Below are 20,389 nucleotides of genomic sequence, written 5' to 3' on the forward strand. Positions count from 1 at the left end.
GCTTGGTATGTGTTTTGAAATCAGTTTTTTGGGATAGCACAAAACCGTACGCAGGTGGAAATCTGAGCTGCTAATGTCAGGATGACACAATCAATTTGCGTACATTTGTGGGGGTTTATTTTGCCCTCAATTTGGTGGTTAGGGCCTATTGTAACAATAATGTCATCATGTTTTAATTTTCTCACCATTTTATTTTTGCCTCTTGAATTTGCCTCGTTATATGAATTTTTAAACGTTCCTTAAAGAGCCCTTTTTTTTATTTTTATTTTTTAGGCAATTTTTTGCCTTTTGGTCCAGGATTAAATGTAACCCATTTGTACAATAATTTCACAATCCAATGTCAGATTTTTGGTGTCAATTTATTGGTCAAACAAAAAATAAATTAATAAAAAATTTGGGGACATCTTTTTTTGCCAAAGATCTGTCCCAAAATCCAACAAATTGGCCCAACATAACTGTTGACATAAACATACAACAAAAAATTAAAAACATTTCACAAGAAAGGAGAGGGAAGTTTGGACCAGAAAGGAATATGAGCCAAGCACAGAAGGATTGTGGGAAAAGTCACCATTGCTGTCACTGTTTTTTCACCCGTTTGGATGGGGGAGGGAGGGCGCCAGACCGGGTCCGGGATGTCATCGGGCTGGCCTGTCCAGAGGCAGATGTTGTGGCCTCTGGACTAGGCACAGGGCTAGGCACATTTGGAGGATTGGCTGATGTTGTGCCAGAGGTGGAGGATCCTGATGTTCCGGCAGGAAGGGAGGTCGGCTCCACCATGTGCTGGCGAACGAGCTGCTCCAGGGCATTGGCGATGCGGATGTTGGCCCTGGTATTTTCCGCCAGGGCCTGACCAATGGTCACGTCGGCCGCAGCATTTTGCTCCAGGGCCTCAGCCACCCGTACCAGACTGGCGTCCATCCTCTGCAGAATCTCCGTATGGAAATACGATTTGAAATTGAGTTCTGTGAGGAGGGACTCTGCCTGCGAGGGGGATTGCCCTGGACTGGCTTCTGCAGGGTCCTCAGCCGGATGTACTGGTTCCTCCCCTGCCGAGCCAGCAGAAATTCGGCGGCCAAGGCTCCCCTCTGGAGCAGACTCATCCGCCTGTGTCTCTGTTAGGAAAAAAGAGAAAAGACTCACATTAGAATCTACATATTGGCACAATAACATTTCAGAGTTGGTGACATCAAAAGATTTACCTGGGACAACATGAGGAGCCGCAAAGTCTGGCATGTCCGTATCCATGTTGGACACGCCAAACACCTCCACAGGCTGCACACACCCCTGTGCCAGCTCTTCTAAATCCGTCAACTCCAATGACACAGGGGTGGGACCCCCACCTGTCCCCCTTGCATGCCTAGCCCTGTCCGCGAGTTTTTGCTTTAGGCGATATTTGAAGTCGCCCCATCTGTGGGAAAAAATGGAAGCCATTATCCTTTTGTTTAAAATGGTGTTTGTTTTTTGGGGGGGCAAGTGTTTACTTACCGCCGTTTGACATCCCGGGCTAGACGGACATAATCACCCACCCTATTGACAGCAACGGCTACCTCTTCCCACATTCTCCCCTTCTGGCTTAGACTCATATTCCTGTCTGCCTGTGGCAGGATGTCCACACACTTCTGTATCAAAACCTCCATCTCCTTTCTTGTGAAATGTGGCTGCCTTTTTTTTTGGGCAGCTTTGGCCGGAATACTGGGCCCAGCAGCCTCTTCCATGTCATCCTCCTCACCTATTTGTGTAAATATTCAGATTTCACAAATTCACAACTTGCCCAATCTTATGTTTCTAATTAATCATTGATACAAAATGCATGAAAGACTTACCGCCTGACTCTTGGGCATTGTTTCCCTGGTCTGTCGCCATGTCTGTGGTCCAAACAAGAAATACACCAGAATTTGAATGTGTTTTCGTGACGTATTTATACATGCGTCCTTATTTTGCGGCCGCATCATTGATTGTGCGTTCCTATGATCCCTCCTTAATTTGTGCGGGAAACGAAACACTATTTATGGCTTGGTGTGTCTCGAGTCGAGGTGGCGTTTTTGGATTGTTGGAGGTTACCTTGGCTGGAGTTTCTTGTTTGCGGATAAAGGAGTTGGCGTTTGGAGTTTAATTTGTTTGCTAGATTTGCGTTTTTATTTTCCCTTCTCTTTTTTGGTTTTTATATTTTTGGCCTCGTTTCTTGATTTGGTAAGTTTTGTGAAGTCTAACTTTTGATCAATTGTTGTCTCATTGTGTTTCTTATTGTTTTTAATTTTTGGAACCATAATTTCATATATTTTAGATTTTTATTAATTTCGGACCCAAAGACCTTTTGATTTGGACTCTTATATATTTGCTCTTGGTAAGTCCATTTTTTTTCTTGTATTTGTGAACTAATTAGCGCATTTTTCTCAGTTTGTATAGTGACTTGTATTTGCAAACTAATTAGCGCATTTTTACTACTTACTATTGTGACTTGTATTTGCGAACTAATTAGCGCATTTTTACTACTTACTATTGTGACTTGTATTTGCGAACTAATTAGCGCATTTTTACTACTTACTATTGTGACTTGTATTTGCGAACTAATTAGCGCATTTTTACTACTTACTATTGTGACTTGTATTTGCGAACTAATTAGCGCATTTTTACTACTTACTATTGTGACTTGTATTTGCGAACTAATTAGCGCATTTTTACTACTTACTATTGTGACTTGTATTTGCGAACTAATTAGCGCATTTTTAAATGCTTATTAATCCTGTAAAATTATTTGTGGTTGCCCTTTCGCTTTTTTGGCAAACATTTCAACCCATTTTGATGTACTGTGTGCAATGTCGTTTTGCTCTTTTGCCAAATGTGTGTTTCGCATATTTTAAGTTTTGTCTAGCACAAAATTTAGAAACAAAAATGCACAGAGTGAAATTTGTCAAATTATTTTTGTGATTAATTTCAGTTTGGACGTATCATGACAATACCCTGGCATGTAAGCAGCAATGGATGGTATCATCAAGCTAAGTTGTTTTTAATTTTCTTTTGTGGTGGGTCCAAAGCCTTACATTCCAATCTTGCCATTTCAGGTTGATCTTGGGCGGATTGTTCTGGCCATGCTCCCGGAAGCCGACCAACCTCAATCTCGTCCCAGGCGTAGGCATCGTAGGCGTGCAAAGCCCCAGATATTTCGAACACGTGTCACCCTTTTTGGAATGCCCGATGATGAGGTTTTAAGACGCTACCGTCTTCCTCCCAAAATCATCATAGACACTCTCTCATTAATAGAGAGTGATCTTGAGCTGCAAATTGACAGTCCTACAGCAATACCACCACTTACGCAATTTATGGCGGTGTTACATTTCTGTGCCTCAGGATCGTTTCAAACAACGGTGGGAATAGTGGCGGGCATCTCACAATCCTCCTTTTCCCGGATCCTGAGGGCAGTGATGGAGGCACTTTTCAAGCACCTCCATCATTTTATTCAAATGCCTTTGGATATGGGTGCCCTTAGTGTGGCCAAGGCCAATTTTTACCAAATAGCTGGCTTCCCACACATCATAGGGGTTGTGGATGGTACTCACATACCACTTCAGCCTCCAGCACGGCTGGAGGCCATATTTCGAAACAGGAAACACTATCACTCCCTGAATGTAATGGTGGTATGTGATGCCTCCCTCCAGATCCTGTCCCTGAATGCAAAATTACCAGGAAGTGCACATGACTCCTTCGTCATCCGGCAATCAGGGATATGGCACAAATTAACCAACCTACAAGCTGGTGATGCGTGGCTTCTGGATAAGTGGAGACCTTTAGTACATAACAATGTTAAGCTTGATACACAGTGATCCTGATGTTGTCTATTCTTTTTCACAGGAGACAGTGGATACCCTTGCATGCCCTGGCTGCTCACTCCTTATTTGGCTCCCACACCAGGTCCACAAAGTGAGTTTAATACCGCACTTACAGCCACCAGGCAAGTGGTGGAGCGCTGTATCGGCCTTTTAAAAGGCCGATTCAGATGCCTCCACCGCTCTGGTGGCGAGCTCATGTATTTGCCGGATATGGTTTCCAAAATTGTGGTCCTGTGTGGGATCTTTCACAACATCGCCATAAGGAGTGGTGTTCCAATGCAGCCAGAGGATGCCTTACCTGAGGATGGCCCCCCCGAGGTTGGTCGGAGGTCAGTATGTGGGGGGGCCATACGCGATGATGTGGTGGCCCGATATTTTATGTAATTATTGATCAAACAACAGTGTGTATACCCAATGTGTTACGGTTTTTTAACGTTCATCTTTTTTTATATTAATTCTTGCACCATCTTCTGTTTGTTTGCATAATCTTTGGCACTCCCACGATGACTACTTCCTGTTACCCTTCAAAAACCTTTCTGTTGAAACTTCGGGAATATATTCTGACACCAATATTGCAACGCCATATTTTTGACATCATGTGGGCATGGACCTTCGTCAACCAGTTCTTGATTTGTTGTGTGTTTGTTTAGTGTTTTTGGTATGTGGTGTATTTCTGATTATCACTGTGTGTTTTGTTTGTGAGTGACCACTTTGTATTTTGATTTGTGTTGTGAATAAATATTTGGAGAGTGTAATTTGTTTCCTATTTGGGCACCTTAGAAGCAAGTGTAAACAAACTCCCAAACGTTAATTTTACCTAAGGGGTAACCCAGTAATGAAGCACGTGGAGCTAAAATGTAATATGTTTTCGGGGTACTAACCAACACAACAAGGAATCGTGTACAATCAGTTGCCTTCGTAAGATTGTCCTAAGCAGTTTGGCCACCAAATAGGAACCTGAAAAATGGTGTAAACTATCATGTTGACCACCACAAAAAAGTAAAATGACATTGGTACTGGGAGGTGTTTCTTGTGCCTGTTTGCATTCAAAATACAACACACAATCTGTAGTGAGATTCTGTGGCAAACCTTGCTTGAAGAGTCTACTTATGTCAGTGTAAAGAATCTTGGATTTACTCCAAACGCATGAGACAGAGCTTGATTTAAAACTGATTTATTAAGAAACAATTTGTAAAAAAATTTAAAAAAAAACGAATTCCTAAGGAGGACCAACAGATGGTCAAGGGCCAGCATCAGCCCGGTGACCTGCTCCCGCATACGGCCCACACAATTAACGATCTCTTCCCGACGCCTCTGTTCCTCTGTGGGTGAGAAAAGTTTGTGGATTAATAAATCGATAATGAAGCAACATTGTAAAAAAACACAAAACAAGCAAACCAAAACTTACAAGCTTGTGGGCCAAAAAAACATTACACGGATAAAAGCCAGCACCCCAAAATGTCTAAGGGCAAAAATACAAGGGCCCTAAAAAAAGGCACACAGGTGTGATATGTGTATGGTGACATCAGCAGGAACAGGTAAAGACAACCCCCAAAAATACCCTAAGGCGACAAAAAGTCTAAAAAAATGGGGACGACACATGATTACATACAAACAGTTTGTGGTGTCCAAAATAAACTTTAAAAACATACCGTTCTCCAAAACGCCAGAGCCAGAAGCCACTCCCTGGACCACCTCGGAGGTGGCTACATTCCCCAACCCGAGGGGCAAGGTGTTTTCAGGATCCTGGGAGGGGGTATTTGGAGGAGGGACGGATGGAGGAGAGGGGGAATTGGGCTGGAGGGGAAGTAGGCCGGAAATTTCGGCCACAGGGTCTGGGGAGGAGGGGGTAATAGAGGAATTGGGGGTCGGAGAGAGGGGCTGGGACCGGCGTCTTGTGTGGCGATGCCGCCGTAGTGTTTGCTGGGCCCCTAAAAAATGACCAAAAAATTGTGGTTAGTTTCAACAGGAAACCAAAAAAAAAAAAAAAAAAAAACACAATAGGACAGACATGAAAACATGCACATGCAGATATGACTACAATGACTCTATAGGACAGACATGAAAACATGCACATGCAGATATGACTACAATGACTCTATAGGACAGACATGAAAACATGCACATGCAGATATGACTACAATGACTCTATAGGACAGACATGAAAACATGCACATGCAGATATGACTACAATGACTCTATAGGACAGACATGAAAACATGCACATGCAGTTAGGGCCCACAAGATAAACTTGAAAACCACAGTCCAGAACACTTACTTTCCGCAATCTGCATGCGAAAGCATGCGAAAGCATGCCAGCAAGCGGGGCGTCCGCCGGTGCAGGTCCGACCACCTGCGCTCCAGCTGGCCAATATGTCGGCGTGAGCCGAAGGAGCGCAGGCGTCGACGTACCTCCGCATATGCGGAACGCTTGCGCCTATTGGAGATGGGTGGAGGCTGACTGGTGATCCTCCTGTCCATCACCTCCGTCAGCACCAGCAGTTCGCGCCTGGTGAATGCGGCGGATCTCATGATGGCAATGGTGTTTTTTTGACAAAATAATTTTAATAAAGCACCCCAAAAAAATTTGATTGGCTAATGTATTTGGGAAATTAACAGGTCCAATTCTATTGGTTAGTGTATGAGTCATGTGTTCGACAGGGCCAGAAATCTCTTGAGAGTTATGATAGGCTTGGTGCAGTGACATGCGTAAGCAAATTTAAATAAAGAAATGAACCACAGAAAAATTGTGGGGAGACAAACAAATAGAACAATTGTTTAATTGGGGCTAACATGTCTTTTGAACAATAAAAGCGAAGGTTTCAGCCGTACGTATTCTGCGAGCAAATACAAACACGGACAAGATTAAAGTTTATTGCATTGTGTTGAAAAAAAAACAACAATTAAGCTAATTGATACATTGATTGGCATGATACGATTGAGGGAGGTAGGCCGAAAAAACGAGCAGGTAATCGGAATCTGACAGTCCCACTTCCGGTTTGTACTTGTGCGTGCGTTCCCTTCAAGCCATTTCGGGGATGTACGCTCGCTATTTGGCATGCTCGTTAGTCAGAGGAGGGGTCGCCTGAGTTTGGGGCGGATTTTTAGCTGAGTAGGAAAATACGAGCGAGTGCTTGAATTTAAATATTTTTTTACGTACGGCGAACGTGCGTACGCCCACTTGCGAGTGGGTCTGAATCAGGGCCAAAGTCTTTTGAGCAGTGGGTTTGAGGGGATGGCAAAATATTATTGAATAAATGCTTAAATGCCTTTCAATTTTTATTTTTTCCTCTTAAAATCAGTTTTCAGTAAAGTCACTCTTCTGTGCATGACGAATACTCCTGATAATATGGATGAGTGCGGAATAAGCTACCATACAGTATGCTGACCATGTCGTGTAATTGTACCCATTCATTTTGTAGTATGGAAGGGTCTATTGTCCGCCTTCCGGAGATAGTAGCGCTAAAGAAGAAATACAAGGCTTACTTATACCTGGATGAAGCTCACAGTATTGGGGCAGTGGGAGCGACGGGACGAGGTGTGGTGGAATATTTTGGGATGGACCCTGTCGACATTGATGTGATGATGGGAACTTTCACCAAAAGCTTTGGAGCCATTGGAGGATATATCGCTGGGAACAGGGTAAATGACTTAATAGGCTGGAAGATATGATCATGGTGACTTCTTGAAGAACCCAATAACAGTAAAGGGTAACATGCTTCACCACTAAGGTCCTCATTTAGTAACGAGTTTTATCACCAAAACAAGTGATAAATGTCACTGTGTATGATAATGGTGCTCCAGCCAATCAGCTCCCGACTGTCAACTGTTAGAAAAATGACAGTTGGGAGCTGATTGGCTGGAGCACCATTTATCATACACAGTGACATTTATCACACATTTTGGTGATAAAACTCGTTACTAAATGGGGGCCAAAGTACAACAAACCTAACTCTCTAAACATCACATTGCATTATTATTTTTTCAGTAAAATTACACTATTGTAGTTGCTCTTAACATTTCCTTTGACTCTATTTTGCCTATATTGCAGGCTCTACTGTGGCATGTGCGGTTCTAATTCTAATCTAAACAGAACTTAGTTTACATTAACAAGTCCCTTTGTATGTAATGATTACAGCAGGGGTTCTGAGAGGAGAACACCAGCATAACATCTTATTTTATCTACCTAGACACAATGTTCCTCAGCTAACTGACCAGCAGGTTTACCATGCCAGGAGTCGGGACCCCTACAGATAGAGATATGCTACTGGACCACCCCTCTCAGTACCTGCACTCTCATAATCCTCCAGACTCACAGGAGTGCCATAGCTTGCACCCTTACGGCGGGTCTCCATTACTAGATATACAAACGAGAGCACGATTACGACATTGCAATCGTGCTCTAGTTTGTATATCTAGTGATGTGCCTAGACTGAACGTTCACTCGTTCAGTCCAGGCACATCCATCATCCCCGTGCATGCTGAACCTGACAGGATTGTCAGGTTGACCAGCATGTACGGGCAATGATAGATGTCGGAAGCGACCAGCGTGCACGCGCATCGCTGGTTGCTTCCGACCAAAACATGCCCAATGCATGCGCGATTTGCAAGCGATTGCACGATAACGATGTTGTTATCATGCAATCGCTTGCTAAAATCGCCTAGTGGATACACCCCTTTACAGATTATTATTATTATCATTATCCTGTATTTATATGGCGCCACAAGGGTTCCGCAGCACCTTACATAGTACATAAACAAAGTACAGAAACAGTACATAAATAGTTGAACATAACAAGAAAACAGTGACATACAGTACAAGACATTGCAAGGCAGGCACATGGTATATAAACATTACTGCAACAGTAGCAAGATGGCAAAAGTCAAGGGTTAGGTGCTGTTGTAAGGAGTATAGAGTAGATAACAATATAAGTAAAGGAAGGAAAAGCACATGAGGGAAGAGGGCCCTGCTCGTGAGAGCTTACATTCTAAAGGGGAGGGGCACACAGACAGGGGTGACACAGATGGGGTAGACGGTGAGCATGGGACAGAGGCCCTGATTCAGAGCCGGTCGCTTTGACAGAGCGCTCGCTCTGAATCAGGGCCGGTCTTTTTTTTTATAGAACGGCCTCCTGGCCGCTCGCATAGCTGTGGGTGACCACCCACAGCTATAGCGAGCGGCCAGGAAGATGGTCGCGATGGTCAAGACCATCGCGACCATCGGGCTTGCGACGAGACCCTTGTGGTAGGGTCTCGTTACCGCAAGCCCTAGAGAGATTTCAGCTCTAACAGAGCCGAAATCTCTCCCACTGACATCACTCGTGATGTCAGTGGGGCCGCCCCCAAACGGAGGCGTTCACATGGGAACGCCTCCGTCTGGGCAGCCACCCCCCCCGGCCCGCCCACCAAAGTGGGCGTGCTGTCACTCACCATCGACAACACGCCCCCTTTGGTACGAGACCCGGAGCGACGGCTTGCCCGTCGCTATCCGGGTCTCGCGCATGCGCACGACGGAGCCGGCTCCATCGTGCACATGCGCTCTGGGCCACCATCGCTCAGCTCTTGCAACCGGGTCTGAATCAGGCCTTGAGGATTAGGATGACAGATGGATGGATTCCTATTTTACAGTATGGGAGGAAGTCAATTGGATTAAGATTTACTCCACTGACATTCTACATTAGGTGACAATTTTTGTAGGTGTCTGTGGAAAGCAGATAGACATATGCCACCCCTCTTACCACCTGCACTTCCATGATCCTCTGGGCTCACAGACTGGAAAAGTTCTGAAGTAAATGGCTCTCTAGATACAGATGTTACAATTCAAATAGCTGCAGCCTTTGCCATTGGGCTTAAGGGTTTTCCTTCATATTTTGAATCCTCTTTTATTAAGTCTCTTCCATAAGCTTGACCACTTTATAAGTTGCCTTTGCCTACTCTTACAATAAAATAATACACTCTAGGTTTATAGTTGTACTGCAAAAGAAAAACTAAAATAATGGATTGTTAATTACAATAGTAAAATATATAAAGCTTTGGCCCTCATTCAGAGCCACTCGCTATTTGCGGTCGTTCGTTTTCTAAAAAGGGGTGGCTATTCAAATGAACCGTTCGCACTTTGCGGTCTGTTCACGCCTCTAAGTCTGAACAAGCGAGCAAAACATGCGAACGTAAATTTGAAAAATACGCCCCCTGGCCGCTCGCACCATACGTCATGTCCGCTATTTATTAGATTAATCGAGTACATCGACCAGCGTATGAACTGCTCGCTATTCTTGTGGTTGGTTTTTTCAACCACTATTTTGCGAGCAGTTCTGAGTTAAAATAACCCAGTGACGTGGTCAATGACGCTGCTGGATTAATTATGCACTCCCTTAAAACGCCCGTTTTGACCTTTAAGCACGCCTGCGTTCGGATCTCCACTCCCCGTTTTCAAGCACCTTCCCCTGTTACCACCCACATACGCCTCAATCTGTCACTCAAATTAGCAGGCATTCGCTATTTTGCGAGCACATGAATTTCGGCCGCACTGACTGGTTCGCGCATGCATATAACGATCCGTACACATGCGCAGTTGGGCAAACATCGCTCGGAGCGAACGAGCTGCCGCTTACGAGTGGCTCTGAATCAGGCCCTTTGTTCTTTAAAACGTGATAACACATTACCACAAATTATACGTAGATAATGCACATAGAAAAGAAAAACATATAATAGGCACAAAACAGGGACCCCTAATTAATACTACTTATACTGTAGTTCCAATAATGATAGGTATAATAAAATGTCTCAAAGTGCAATTAAAGTAAAACAGAAATACAGAAAAAAACCAATACAAGTTACAATGCCTTAAAATACACTGTAATGCGTAGGCTAGTGAGAAGGATCCGAGGATGAGTCTTGGCAAAAATATGGGACATTATAGCCCACAGGTTACAATGGAGTTAGCTGTAGGAGGATCAAACTCAGAACAGGTTTCAGATAAATTGATGGAGACTGTAACTCCCGTTGAAAAAAGGGGGATTGTGGTATCCTGTATTACTTAGCTGTACTATCTCCTGCCTTCTGCTTTTGGTAAATTGCAGTGATCTGCTGCTTCCACATGATTTTCCAGGGTGATCCATTTAATAAAAGGCCCCTAAGGGTTGTGACGAGATGGACTCCCTCTACCACACTGGCCTCTCGTTGTTCATCAGTAGTTTAACCGATTCGTTTTAGGGCTCCTTTAGTATCAGTCACCTGCTGTTACTCTCCACTCCTATTGATGTTTTTTAGGCCACCAGAGTGCTAGCTATGCATTCATTGTAAGATAATACGGGTCTACTGTATGTACTAAGCCTTGGAGAGAGATAAAGTGGATGTAGATAAAGTACCAACCAATCAACTTCCAACTGTCTTTTTTCAAACACAGCCTGTAAAGTGACAGTTAGGAGCCGATTGGTTGGTACTTGATCTCCGTCCACTTTATCTGTCTCCAAGGATTGATACGTAAACCCCTAGTCTCTGCTACCACCAGGCTTTTCAACGGGCAGCTGGAAATGGGTTGGGTACAGGATGCCGGCGCTCGAGAACCCATTGGTCAGAATCCAGACGCCAGCATCCCCACGGGGTTAGGATACCGACACTTGTCAGTCAGTATCCTAACCCTCCCCCTCTCCCTACCTCTAACCCTCCCCCACCAGTGCCTGACCCTAACCTGCCCCCCTAGTGCCTAAACCTAACATCCCCCTTCCCGCACCCTGGCCCTGATTCAGAGCCGGACACTCTGACCAGAGCGCTCGCTCTGAATCAGGGCCCTTCTCCATTGATATGGAGCGTCCTCCTGGACGCTCATATAGCTGTGGGTCACCACCCACAGCATATACGAGCGTGCAACAAGATGGTCGCGATGGTCTTGACCATCGCGACCATCGGACTTGCGAGTGAAACCCTGTGGTCGGGTTTCTCAACCACAAGCCCTGGAGTGATTTTGGCTCTATCAGAGCCAAAATCACTCCCACTGACATCACTAGTGATGTCAGTGGGGCCGGCTTCAGACGGTAGGCGTTCCCATGGGAACGCCTCCGTTTGGCAGGCATGCCCCCGGCACGCCCACCAAAGGGGGCGTGCTGTCAATCAACATCGACAGCACGCCCCCTTTGGTGCGAGACCCGGAGCGATGGAAAGTCCTTCGCTCGCCGGGTCTCGCGCATGCGCACGACGGAGCTCCCTCCGTCGTGCGCATGCGCAGTGGGGACCATCAACCCACTTGCGAGCATACTGCCGCTCGCGAGTGGGTCTGAATGACCCCCCCTAACCCTCCCCCCTTAGTGTCTAACCCTAACCCTCCCCCTAGTGCCTAACTCCTAACCTTAACCTTCCCCCTAACCCCAGTACTTGCCATCGGGATGCCGGCAGTCGGGGTGCGGGCTCCGGGATTCTGACAGGTGTTGGGATTCCAGCGCCACCATTCTAAGCACTGGCTTTTGACCGAATCTGTATAACAACCTCATGGGTGAAACGCTGTAAGTAGCATTTTTAGCCCTGTTGGAATCCCGGCGTCAGCATACTGAGGTCAACATAGTGACTGTTGACATTGTTAGTGTCGACCTCCGGTACTGAAACCGATCCTCACTGGACATCTATATTTTTACAACCAACACACAGTGGTAGAATGTAACCAGTATTGATAGCATTATTGTAGACACCAGTAAGGACAGCCTTAAAAAATAGTTCACTTTTTGAAGTCATACCTAGCAGCAAGTAGAAGTGTAATGTCTGTGATTTAATTAGAATGGAATTTCATCTCCAGAACCTTGTGGACTACTTAAGAACCCATTCCCACAGCGCACTTTACGCGTCATCTATGTCCCCACCTGTGGCAGAGCAGATCATCAGGGTGATGAAGTGCATCATGGGACTTGATGGGACAATGACCGGTAAGAACCTTGTTTCCCTCCGAGCTACTGAGGTTTTATACTGTAGATAGAGATGCTTTGCAATGTAACATAGCTTATTTGTGAAATATTAGCCATTGATATAGCTATAAACAAAAGAATTATTCATTTCTGTTTGTACCAGATGGATGGCGTCATATAGACAGAGAAAGGTTGATTTGGTGGCTTTAGGTGTTGCATAATGTGCATGGAGCATCCAGTCCCAGTATAATTGTTCTGGTTTTTCTGAATAAGGGCAAATTAAATAGGGTTCCAGCTTATACTATACTAATACTATGGCACTAGGTGGTACAGAGAGTGAATGGGAGTGATAGAAGGTGTGGAGGATGCGGCACAGGGACATTCTAATGGTAAAATATATTGAGACCAGTGTCGGCTCCAGAGGTGGGGCTGCAGCCCAGTTCAAAATTCAAATAGGGGACACACACCAACTGCCACCACAAACATCGCCAGCCGCAACTCACTGGCAGTTGATGTGGTTCCCCTATTTGAATTTTGAACTGCGCTGCAGCCCCACCTCTGGAGCCGCCACTGATTGTGACAAGATATCCTGGTTATATTTTTATTCATGTCTCTCTCCTCTATTATCCCAGTTACCCCTTTGTTCCCTAAATATTTTTGTTGCCCAGCCTGTGCCTTCCTTGTCACTTTACCTACTCCATCCCTTCAATCAATTCTCCTATGAATGACACCCACACCAAACCTTATTTTATGGGTTCATCGCCCTTCACTATTCTTCTGAACCTACAATGTCCATCTGAGACCACTTTGTCCAACCTCATTCTTCTGAACCTACAATGTCCATCTGAGACCACCCTGTCCTGCCTCATTCTTCTGAATCTACAGTGTCCATCTGAGACCACCCTGTCCTGCCCCATTCTTCAGAACCTTACTTTGTGTATCTGATGCCACCCTGTTCTGCCTCATTCTATGAACCTACAATGTCCATCTGGGGTCCTGCCCCATTCTTTTGAACCTACAATGTCCATCTGAAACCACTCTATCCTGTGCCATTCTTTGAACCTACAGTGTCCATCTTAGACAACCATGTCCTGCCCTATTCTTCTGGACATACAGTTTCCATCTTGGACCATCCTATCCTGTATCATTCTTTTGAACCTACAGTAGCCATCTGTGACCAGCCTTGTTCAGACTATTAAGGCATTCTTCTCCATATTCTGTAAATCCTTTGCGCATCCTAGATCCATCTCATTGGAAGAAAATAATTACAGAAATTGCATAAATACAGCCAAAATTTGGTGGCCAAAATATTTTCATTTCTATTAAATTGGTCAATGGTAAAGGTGAAAACAATGCTTTCATACTTGACAATGTATCCTAGGTCTGAACAGAGTACATCAGCTTGCAGAGAACACTAGATACTTCAGGCAGAGGTTGCGTGACATGGATCTGATTATTTATGGGAATGAAGATTCACCTGTTGTCCCTGTTCTCATGTACATGCCAAGCAAAGTAGGGTAAGTACTTAAATACATCTGTGCCAATCTACAAACCATACTGTTCTATATTCAGTCATTCGCTAACCCAGAGGTTCCAAAACTCCACCATTACAGTCCAGGTTTTAAGGATATCCATGATTGAGCACAGGTGACTTACAGTAATTAGTACCTCAGGCAATTTGATTTAACCATCTGGACTTAAGCATGGATATCCTTAAAACCTGGTCTGATATTGTTTGGTGGAGTCTGGGAACCTCTTGGACTCTAAGGGGTAAATGTACTAAAGTGACAGTTTTTAGAAGTGGAGATGTTGCCCATAGCAACCAATCAGATTCTAGCTATTATCTTCTAGAAGGTGCTATTTAAATGTTAAGTAGAATCTTATTGGTTGCTATGGGCAACATCTCCACTTCTAAAAACTGTCACTTTAGTAAACTTACCCCTAACCCTTTACAACAGAAGTGAAAGAAAAGCATCATGGTAAACACGTGGATCTATTAATTCTGTGCATTTCATTTTTCAAATGTTTCAGTCACCCGTAAATCTCATGCCAGAACTGGAGCTCTGTTTGCTGTATTTACTAATCCCTGTTATGTAAAATGTACTTCCACCCCACTGTATGCTATACAGGTGTGCTATACATCCACCGAAGTGCATCCTCCATGGGCAGGATGTACTTCATGTGGATCTATTCACAAAGGGTATATCATACTGCCACACGTGTCAGTTTTCCAATTTATTCCTTGGGTCTTTGTATGGCTTATCTCCCACAGTGCAACCTTCGTAGTGTGCCCACCATGGCTGCCTCTCCTGGTACACTCGTGGATGGGATGAAAAATACATAGACCTGACTATTATGTTGGGACCCTACTCCTAGCATCAAGATGCTGCAACCACCCATTTTGTGTCATCTCTTCTAGGCGTAACCTATTCCACCCAGGGTAATCCTACGTAGTGCGCCCAAGACGGCTGCCTCATTTGGTACCTTTGTGGGTGGAATATATAACCTATAGAAGTTATTTCCCAAAATGTCTGCACCAACCCTACAATATGCTTATTGTGCTCTCTAGGTTTCGGTTGATTTTAATTATCTCGGTGTGGTTTTCTATTTTTTTTTTTGCAACACCAAATCCTTGTACAATGTACCATGTTTTCTGATGTCTGTAAAGCGACTTTGAGTCCTATGGGAGAAAAGCGCTATATAAATGAAATTATTATTAATTATTATTATTATTAAATTAAGAAATGTGGTGGTTTCTAAGCAAGGCTTGATCCAGCCTTTATTGATTTCTATGCACTTTATAATTTATACCACAATATAAAATTTTTATTAAAACTAAACTTAAATAGCATGTTTGAAACAAGATAAATATTAAAATGGAATTTTAACTACATTGTGCCCTTACAGATGGTGGTGGAATTGTCGTTGCATATAACCTCCACCCAGTTCACTAATGAGAATCAGTTGGATTATTATCTGACTGCCAATAAAGTGAATGGAATGTAATTTGTGTGATGCACAACAGTATGTTCACTAAAGTCTGCTCCAGCTGTATCACTTTACTGTGGAGACTTCCAGAAAAATATATATACTTGCACAGTTCAGCGTATTGCTCTGTGAGAATGTAAAATGTAGTTTTTTGCATTCTATCCCCAGGGCGTTTGCACGACATATGCTGGAGAAGAAAATTGGCGTTGTCATTGTTGGGTTCCCAGCGACTCCTATTGCTGAGGCCAGAGTGAGATTCTGCATTTCTGCAAAGCATTCAAAGGAAATGTTGGACAGAGTATGTTGCTGCATTCACTTGTCTGACTCTGTTTTGTAGCTTTATATTACATGTCTTACAGCTGTCATAGGGCCTGATTCACTACCAGTCTCACTGCGATAGTACGCTAATCCATTGCAATCGCTATGCCGTCGCAACACAACATAAGGACGTGCACTTTTACATCCGTAATGTTTAGCAAAACTGTGAAACCATCGGTACAATCGTGTACCATCGCAGCCTCGTGCACACTTGCACAAGCTCTGACCTTACTCAGGAATTGGTAACTTCATCTCACGCTATGAGTTCTCAAGCTGCGTACGGCATCGCAGTAGATCATTTATGCACGCCCTGCGACGGCGTTCAAACGCTCTGACCACCCCCCATCACATCCCACAAAAGGCACTTCCTGTCACTCTGCGATAAGTCTGCATAGTCAGTCCCAATCGTATAGGCCGGTTCGCGCACTGCGATGCATACACATGCGCAGAACGCAAAAAACCGGACGATTGCGTGTGTAATGGCAGTAGCGATCAGTAATGAATCAGGCCCATAGTTTCTAACAAACATATTTTTCCTTTGAGTGACCGAAGTTTTTAGCATGCAGTATTACTAAGCTAAACTCGTATTTGCATGCAATCCCCGGAACGCCCTGCTCTAGCAGTATAGAGTATTAATTAACTAACAATTCACCCACCGATGGGATTTCAGCGCCCCCTTCCAATTCTTCTCATGTGCCTCAGAGATGGTAATAGCTGATCATTTGCCCAAACGGTGGCTACCTGAGGAAACTCACCAAACACAGATAATGCACACACAAATACGCATAGAAAAAGCCAACGTGGGACGTTCATTACAGGGAAATGTGTTTGTAAAAGGGGGGAGGGGTGTTTAAAGGTAAGGTAAAAGCTGCCAAAGGGCAAATATGATCACAATGAAATAGTAGGTAACATAACCCCATACACACAATACAGTGTCATAAAATCAATCACAGCTTGTTCCTGAAGCCTCCAATGACAGGTACTATGCATTTAGGCTAACAGTAACAGTCCCTAGCTAGGATACGCAGTAAATATACAGTATATATGTATAGCTAACATATATATATTTAACCGCCACAACAAGTTCCATTGTTGTGGTGGCTTTGAAACTGACTCACATCACCAGAGAGTTTGACCTTCAAGCTTCCAGTTTTACTATCCAGAGGTTTGGCAGGTGTGACTAATATCCCTGCAGATATCCACTAAATAAAACTAATATTAAGGTTAAAAAAAAAAAAACCTGCCTCTCCTTCATTAACCCCTTCGCTACTGAGGGTTTATTAAGGTCATTTTTCCACGTTTTACGCTCAACACATCAATGGGCCTCATTTAGATTTAGAGTTATACGCAAACCCAATGCTTGGCATGCAACTCCGATGTTTAAGGGTCTGCACATGAGTAGGATTTGTACTTGGCATGTGCAGATCTCCTTCTGCAAGCTCGCCAGCGGTGACCAGATGCTGCAGCCTGATCGACAGGCTGCAGCCATTTGGGGGCGGGCAGGTAGCGTCCCAGAAGACGGGCATGCTGGCCTCTTTATCTGGACGTGTTGAAGCAAGTGGCTGTGTCCTTGCACACAGCTTCACTGGCTTCATCTCCATGAAAACATCGGGCTATCCTGAGTAACCTTCAGGCTATACATAATGATTGGTGAAGAGACAACAGTCTGTAGGAATAGGACACAATACTGATACTGTGTATGAAAATGTGGGAAGGGGATTGAAGAAATGGGGAAAATAGCAATTTTAAGTATTCATTATGACTAGGACAGAACTAAGGAGCTCATTCAGACCCGAACGCTAAGCTGCGCTCTCTCGCAGGTAAAAGGGACCGGGTATGCAAATGCCGCGATCGCACTGTCTGGTGGAAGGACGCCCTCTATGCCTTAGAGAGTGACAGCAGTGAGCGCACGGCGGAGTATAAAGCCGCTCACCTTTCTTTCAAAGCACACGTCATCTCCAGAAAGTGTGTGATTAATCGGCGACATTGGGAGCCATCGGAGCTGCACGCAGCGCTTGAGGTAGACCCTACCCCACCGCAAGCACTACGATCAGTGCTGACTGAAATCCAACCAAGTGATGTATACAATGACGCTTCTTTGCTAATTATGCACACCCATAAAACTCCATTTAGATGCCCAGACACGCCTGTGTTCGCGGCACCACTCCGCCGTTCACAAGCACCTTCCCCTGTTACCACCAACAAACGGCGCTATCTGTCACTCAAAGTAGTGTCCAATCTGTGTACTATGAGCACACGATTCCCGGCCATAGTGACTGGTTCGCGAATGCGTACTTTAACGCATACGCAAACGTGCGAAAATTGCCCATAGCGTTTGTTCGCAGCTTAGCGAACGGGTCTGAATCAGGCCCTAAATACTGTATATACCCCAGCTCTCCAAGAACCCTCCCATATCTAAAAGAGAAATGTGCTCATCCTAAATGCATTACTAAACTTCAGGGACAGAATAAAGAAGGTTATGGTATCCTATTTCCAATAATTATTTTTATCAGAGAGCAAGAAGTCTGCATTCAGGAGAGATAATCATGCTCAGCTAAACTCTTCAATAAGAAAAACCTGCACATTTCGCCCTTTTGTTTTTCCTCCAATATGCAGTTTTTCTGCCGCACCATTGAACCAAAAACTCTTACACATCCATATTCATGCTGACTGAGACGCATTTTGTGCTTATGACTCTTTGCTCTATCAGAGGGCCTGATTCAGAGCCACTCGCAAAAAGCGAGCGCTCGCTCTGAATCAGGGCGGCCGCTTTTTTTTTTTAAAACTCGCCTCCTGGCCGCTCGCATAGCTGTGGGTGACCACCTACAGCTTTTGCGAGCGGCAAGGTGATGGTCGCGATGGTCGCGACCGTCAGGCTTGCGACGAGACCCTTGTGGTACGGTCTCATTGCTGCAAGCCCCAGTGAGCTTCCTGCTCTAATAGAGCAGGAAGCCCACTACTGACATCACTAGTGATGTCAGTAGGGCCACTCTCAAACGGCAGGCGTTCCTTTGGGAACGCCTCCGTGTGGCCAAACACCCCCCCTCCCCGCCTACAAAACGGGGCGAGCTGTCGATCAACATCCACAGCCGCCCCGTTTGTAGCGAGCCCCAGAGCGAGTGAATTTCTCGCTCCGGGGCTTGCGCGTGCACAGTGCCCCACCATCGACCCGCTTGCGAGCGCATAGCACTTGTGAGCGGGTCTGAATCAGGCCCAGGGTCAGGACAGGGGTTATGTAAGTATGTCTAAAGTACATTCATGCCAAACGCGCCCCAGTCTGACCACAAGGTACTGTCTGGAAATAGATCACATCCGGGTACTAGGCACCTGCTGCAATATACAAACTGTTCATGTTGATGATTGTCGATTACTTTTAATTGGGTAAATGTGCCTGAATGCCTCCCATTTATGCTAATATTATGTTAATGTTGCTTCAATCTATTTGCATTAATACAGAGGTATTAGCAATCAGTCCACACAGAAATAATGTATATTTCCACTTTATCTGTTAGAAGGGAAGGCGACAGATGTGTGTATTGTTATCGTAATATAAATTTATTGTATGTGACTTTTTCAGGTCTTGGATGAACTCGATAAGATGGGGGATATTCTAAATGTGAAGCATTCGAGGCGCTCCAAGAAAAACCGCTTAGTAATTTATGACAAAACAAACATTGAACTTGATGCTTGAAACTGGTATCCCATTTGCTGGGTTTCTTTGCAGTCACCATTGTCGTGAAGCTCCCTGACTTTGGATAATGTTATTATGCAGCTATTCAGTTTGCTATAATCTACCATTCATGAACATTCCAATTTTATTGTCTGGACTAGAACAATGTAACATTTTGTAAAGTTTATACATTTTAATGCTTTTTTTAAAAAATATTGTTTCACTTTTTTTTATCTAGAACTGTGTATAGTGCAGAAACACAAAAGAAGAGGTAAATTAAAAGGAATTACCTTCAATTTACAAGACGTGTCAATATCCATTCCTTGGACAATGTGGCAGCAGATTAATGTGTGATTGGTATACAGTATGAACCATATCATCTTAATTCATACTTACCGACTTTGTTGTCCCCTCATCTGGGAGGGGGCAGCCAGGTCGGCACAAAGGAGGTGTGTTCGGCAGAAAGGTGGCCTGTGCAGTGTGCGTCATTGTGGCCCTTCCCTCGCTATACAGTGCAGAGAAAACGGCATTGTATAGTGGGGGTCTGGCTACGATGACGTGATTCAGCACAAATCGCGTCATTGCCCCCCCCCCCTGGACCATCCACTTGCGCTCTGTAAGTGGGCAGCCGTGGGGGGGGGGAGCTGGAGGAGGGGGGTGCGTGAAACTTTCCCAGTTTTCCGGGTTACTGGGAG

At 44.6% G+C, this 20,389-nt stretch overlaps 1 protein-coding gene across 2 annotated transcripts in view; it reads left to right on the forward strand.

Annotated features, from left to right (window-relative positions):
* Positions 1-19,925, forward strand: part of LOC148516875 (serine palmitoyltransferase 3-like) — a 96,595-nt gene extending 76,670 nt beyond the window's left edge. Inside the window, exons 8-12 of one of the 2 annotated variants that reach the window (XM_088479449.1) lie at positions 7,250-7,469; positions 12,613-12,739; positions 14,100-14,235; positions 15,875-16,004; positions 19,602-19,925. In XM_088479449.1, coding sequence (XP_088335575.1) covers positions 7,250-7,469; positions 12,613-12,739; positions 14,100-14,235; positions 15,875-16,004; positions 19,602-19,715 — 727 coding nt within the window. In that variant the 3' untranslated portion in view covers positions 19,716-19,925. Of the gene's footprint in view, positions 1-7,249; positions 7,470-12,612; positions 12,740-14,099; positions 14,236-15,874; positions 16,005-17,844; positions 17,924-19,601 lie in introns of those variants that run through there. The other variant, XM_088479450.1, reaches the window with a different exon arrangement.
* The last annotated feature ends 464 nt before the right edge of the window (positions 19,926-20,389 follow it).

This window comes from Taudactylus pleione, unplaced genomic scaffold (genome assembly GCF_031769625.1).
Source record: "Taudactylus pleione unplaced genomic scaffold, aTauple2 ptg000235l, whole genome shotgun sequence".
In the NCBI taxonomy this organism is placed as follows: Eukaryota; Metazoa; Chordata; class Amphibia; order Anura; family Myobatrachidae; genus Taudactylus; species Taudactylus pleione.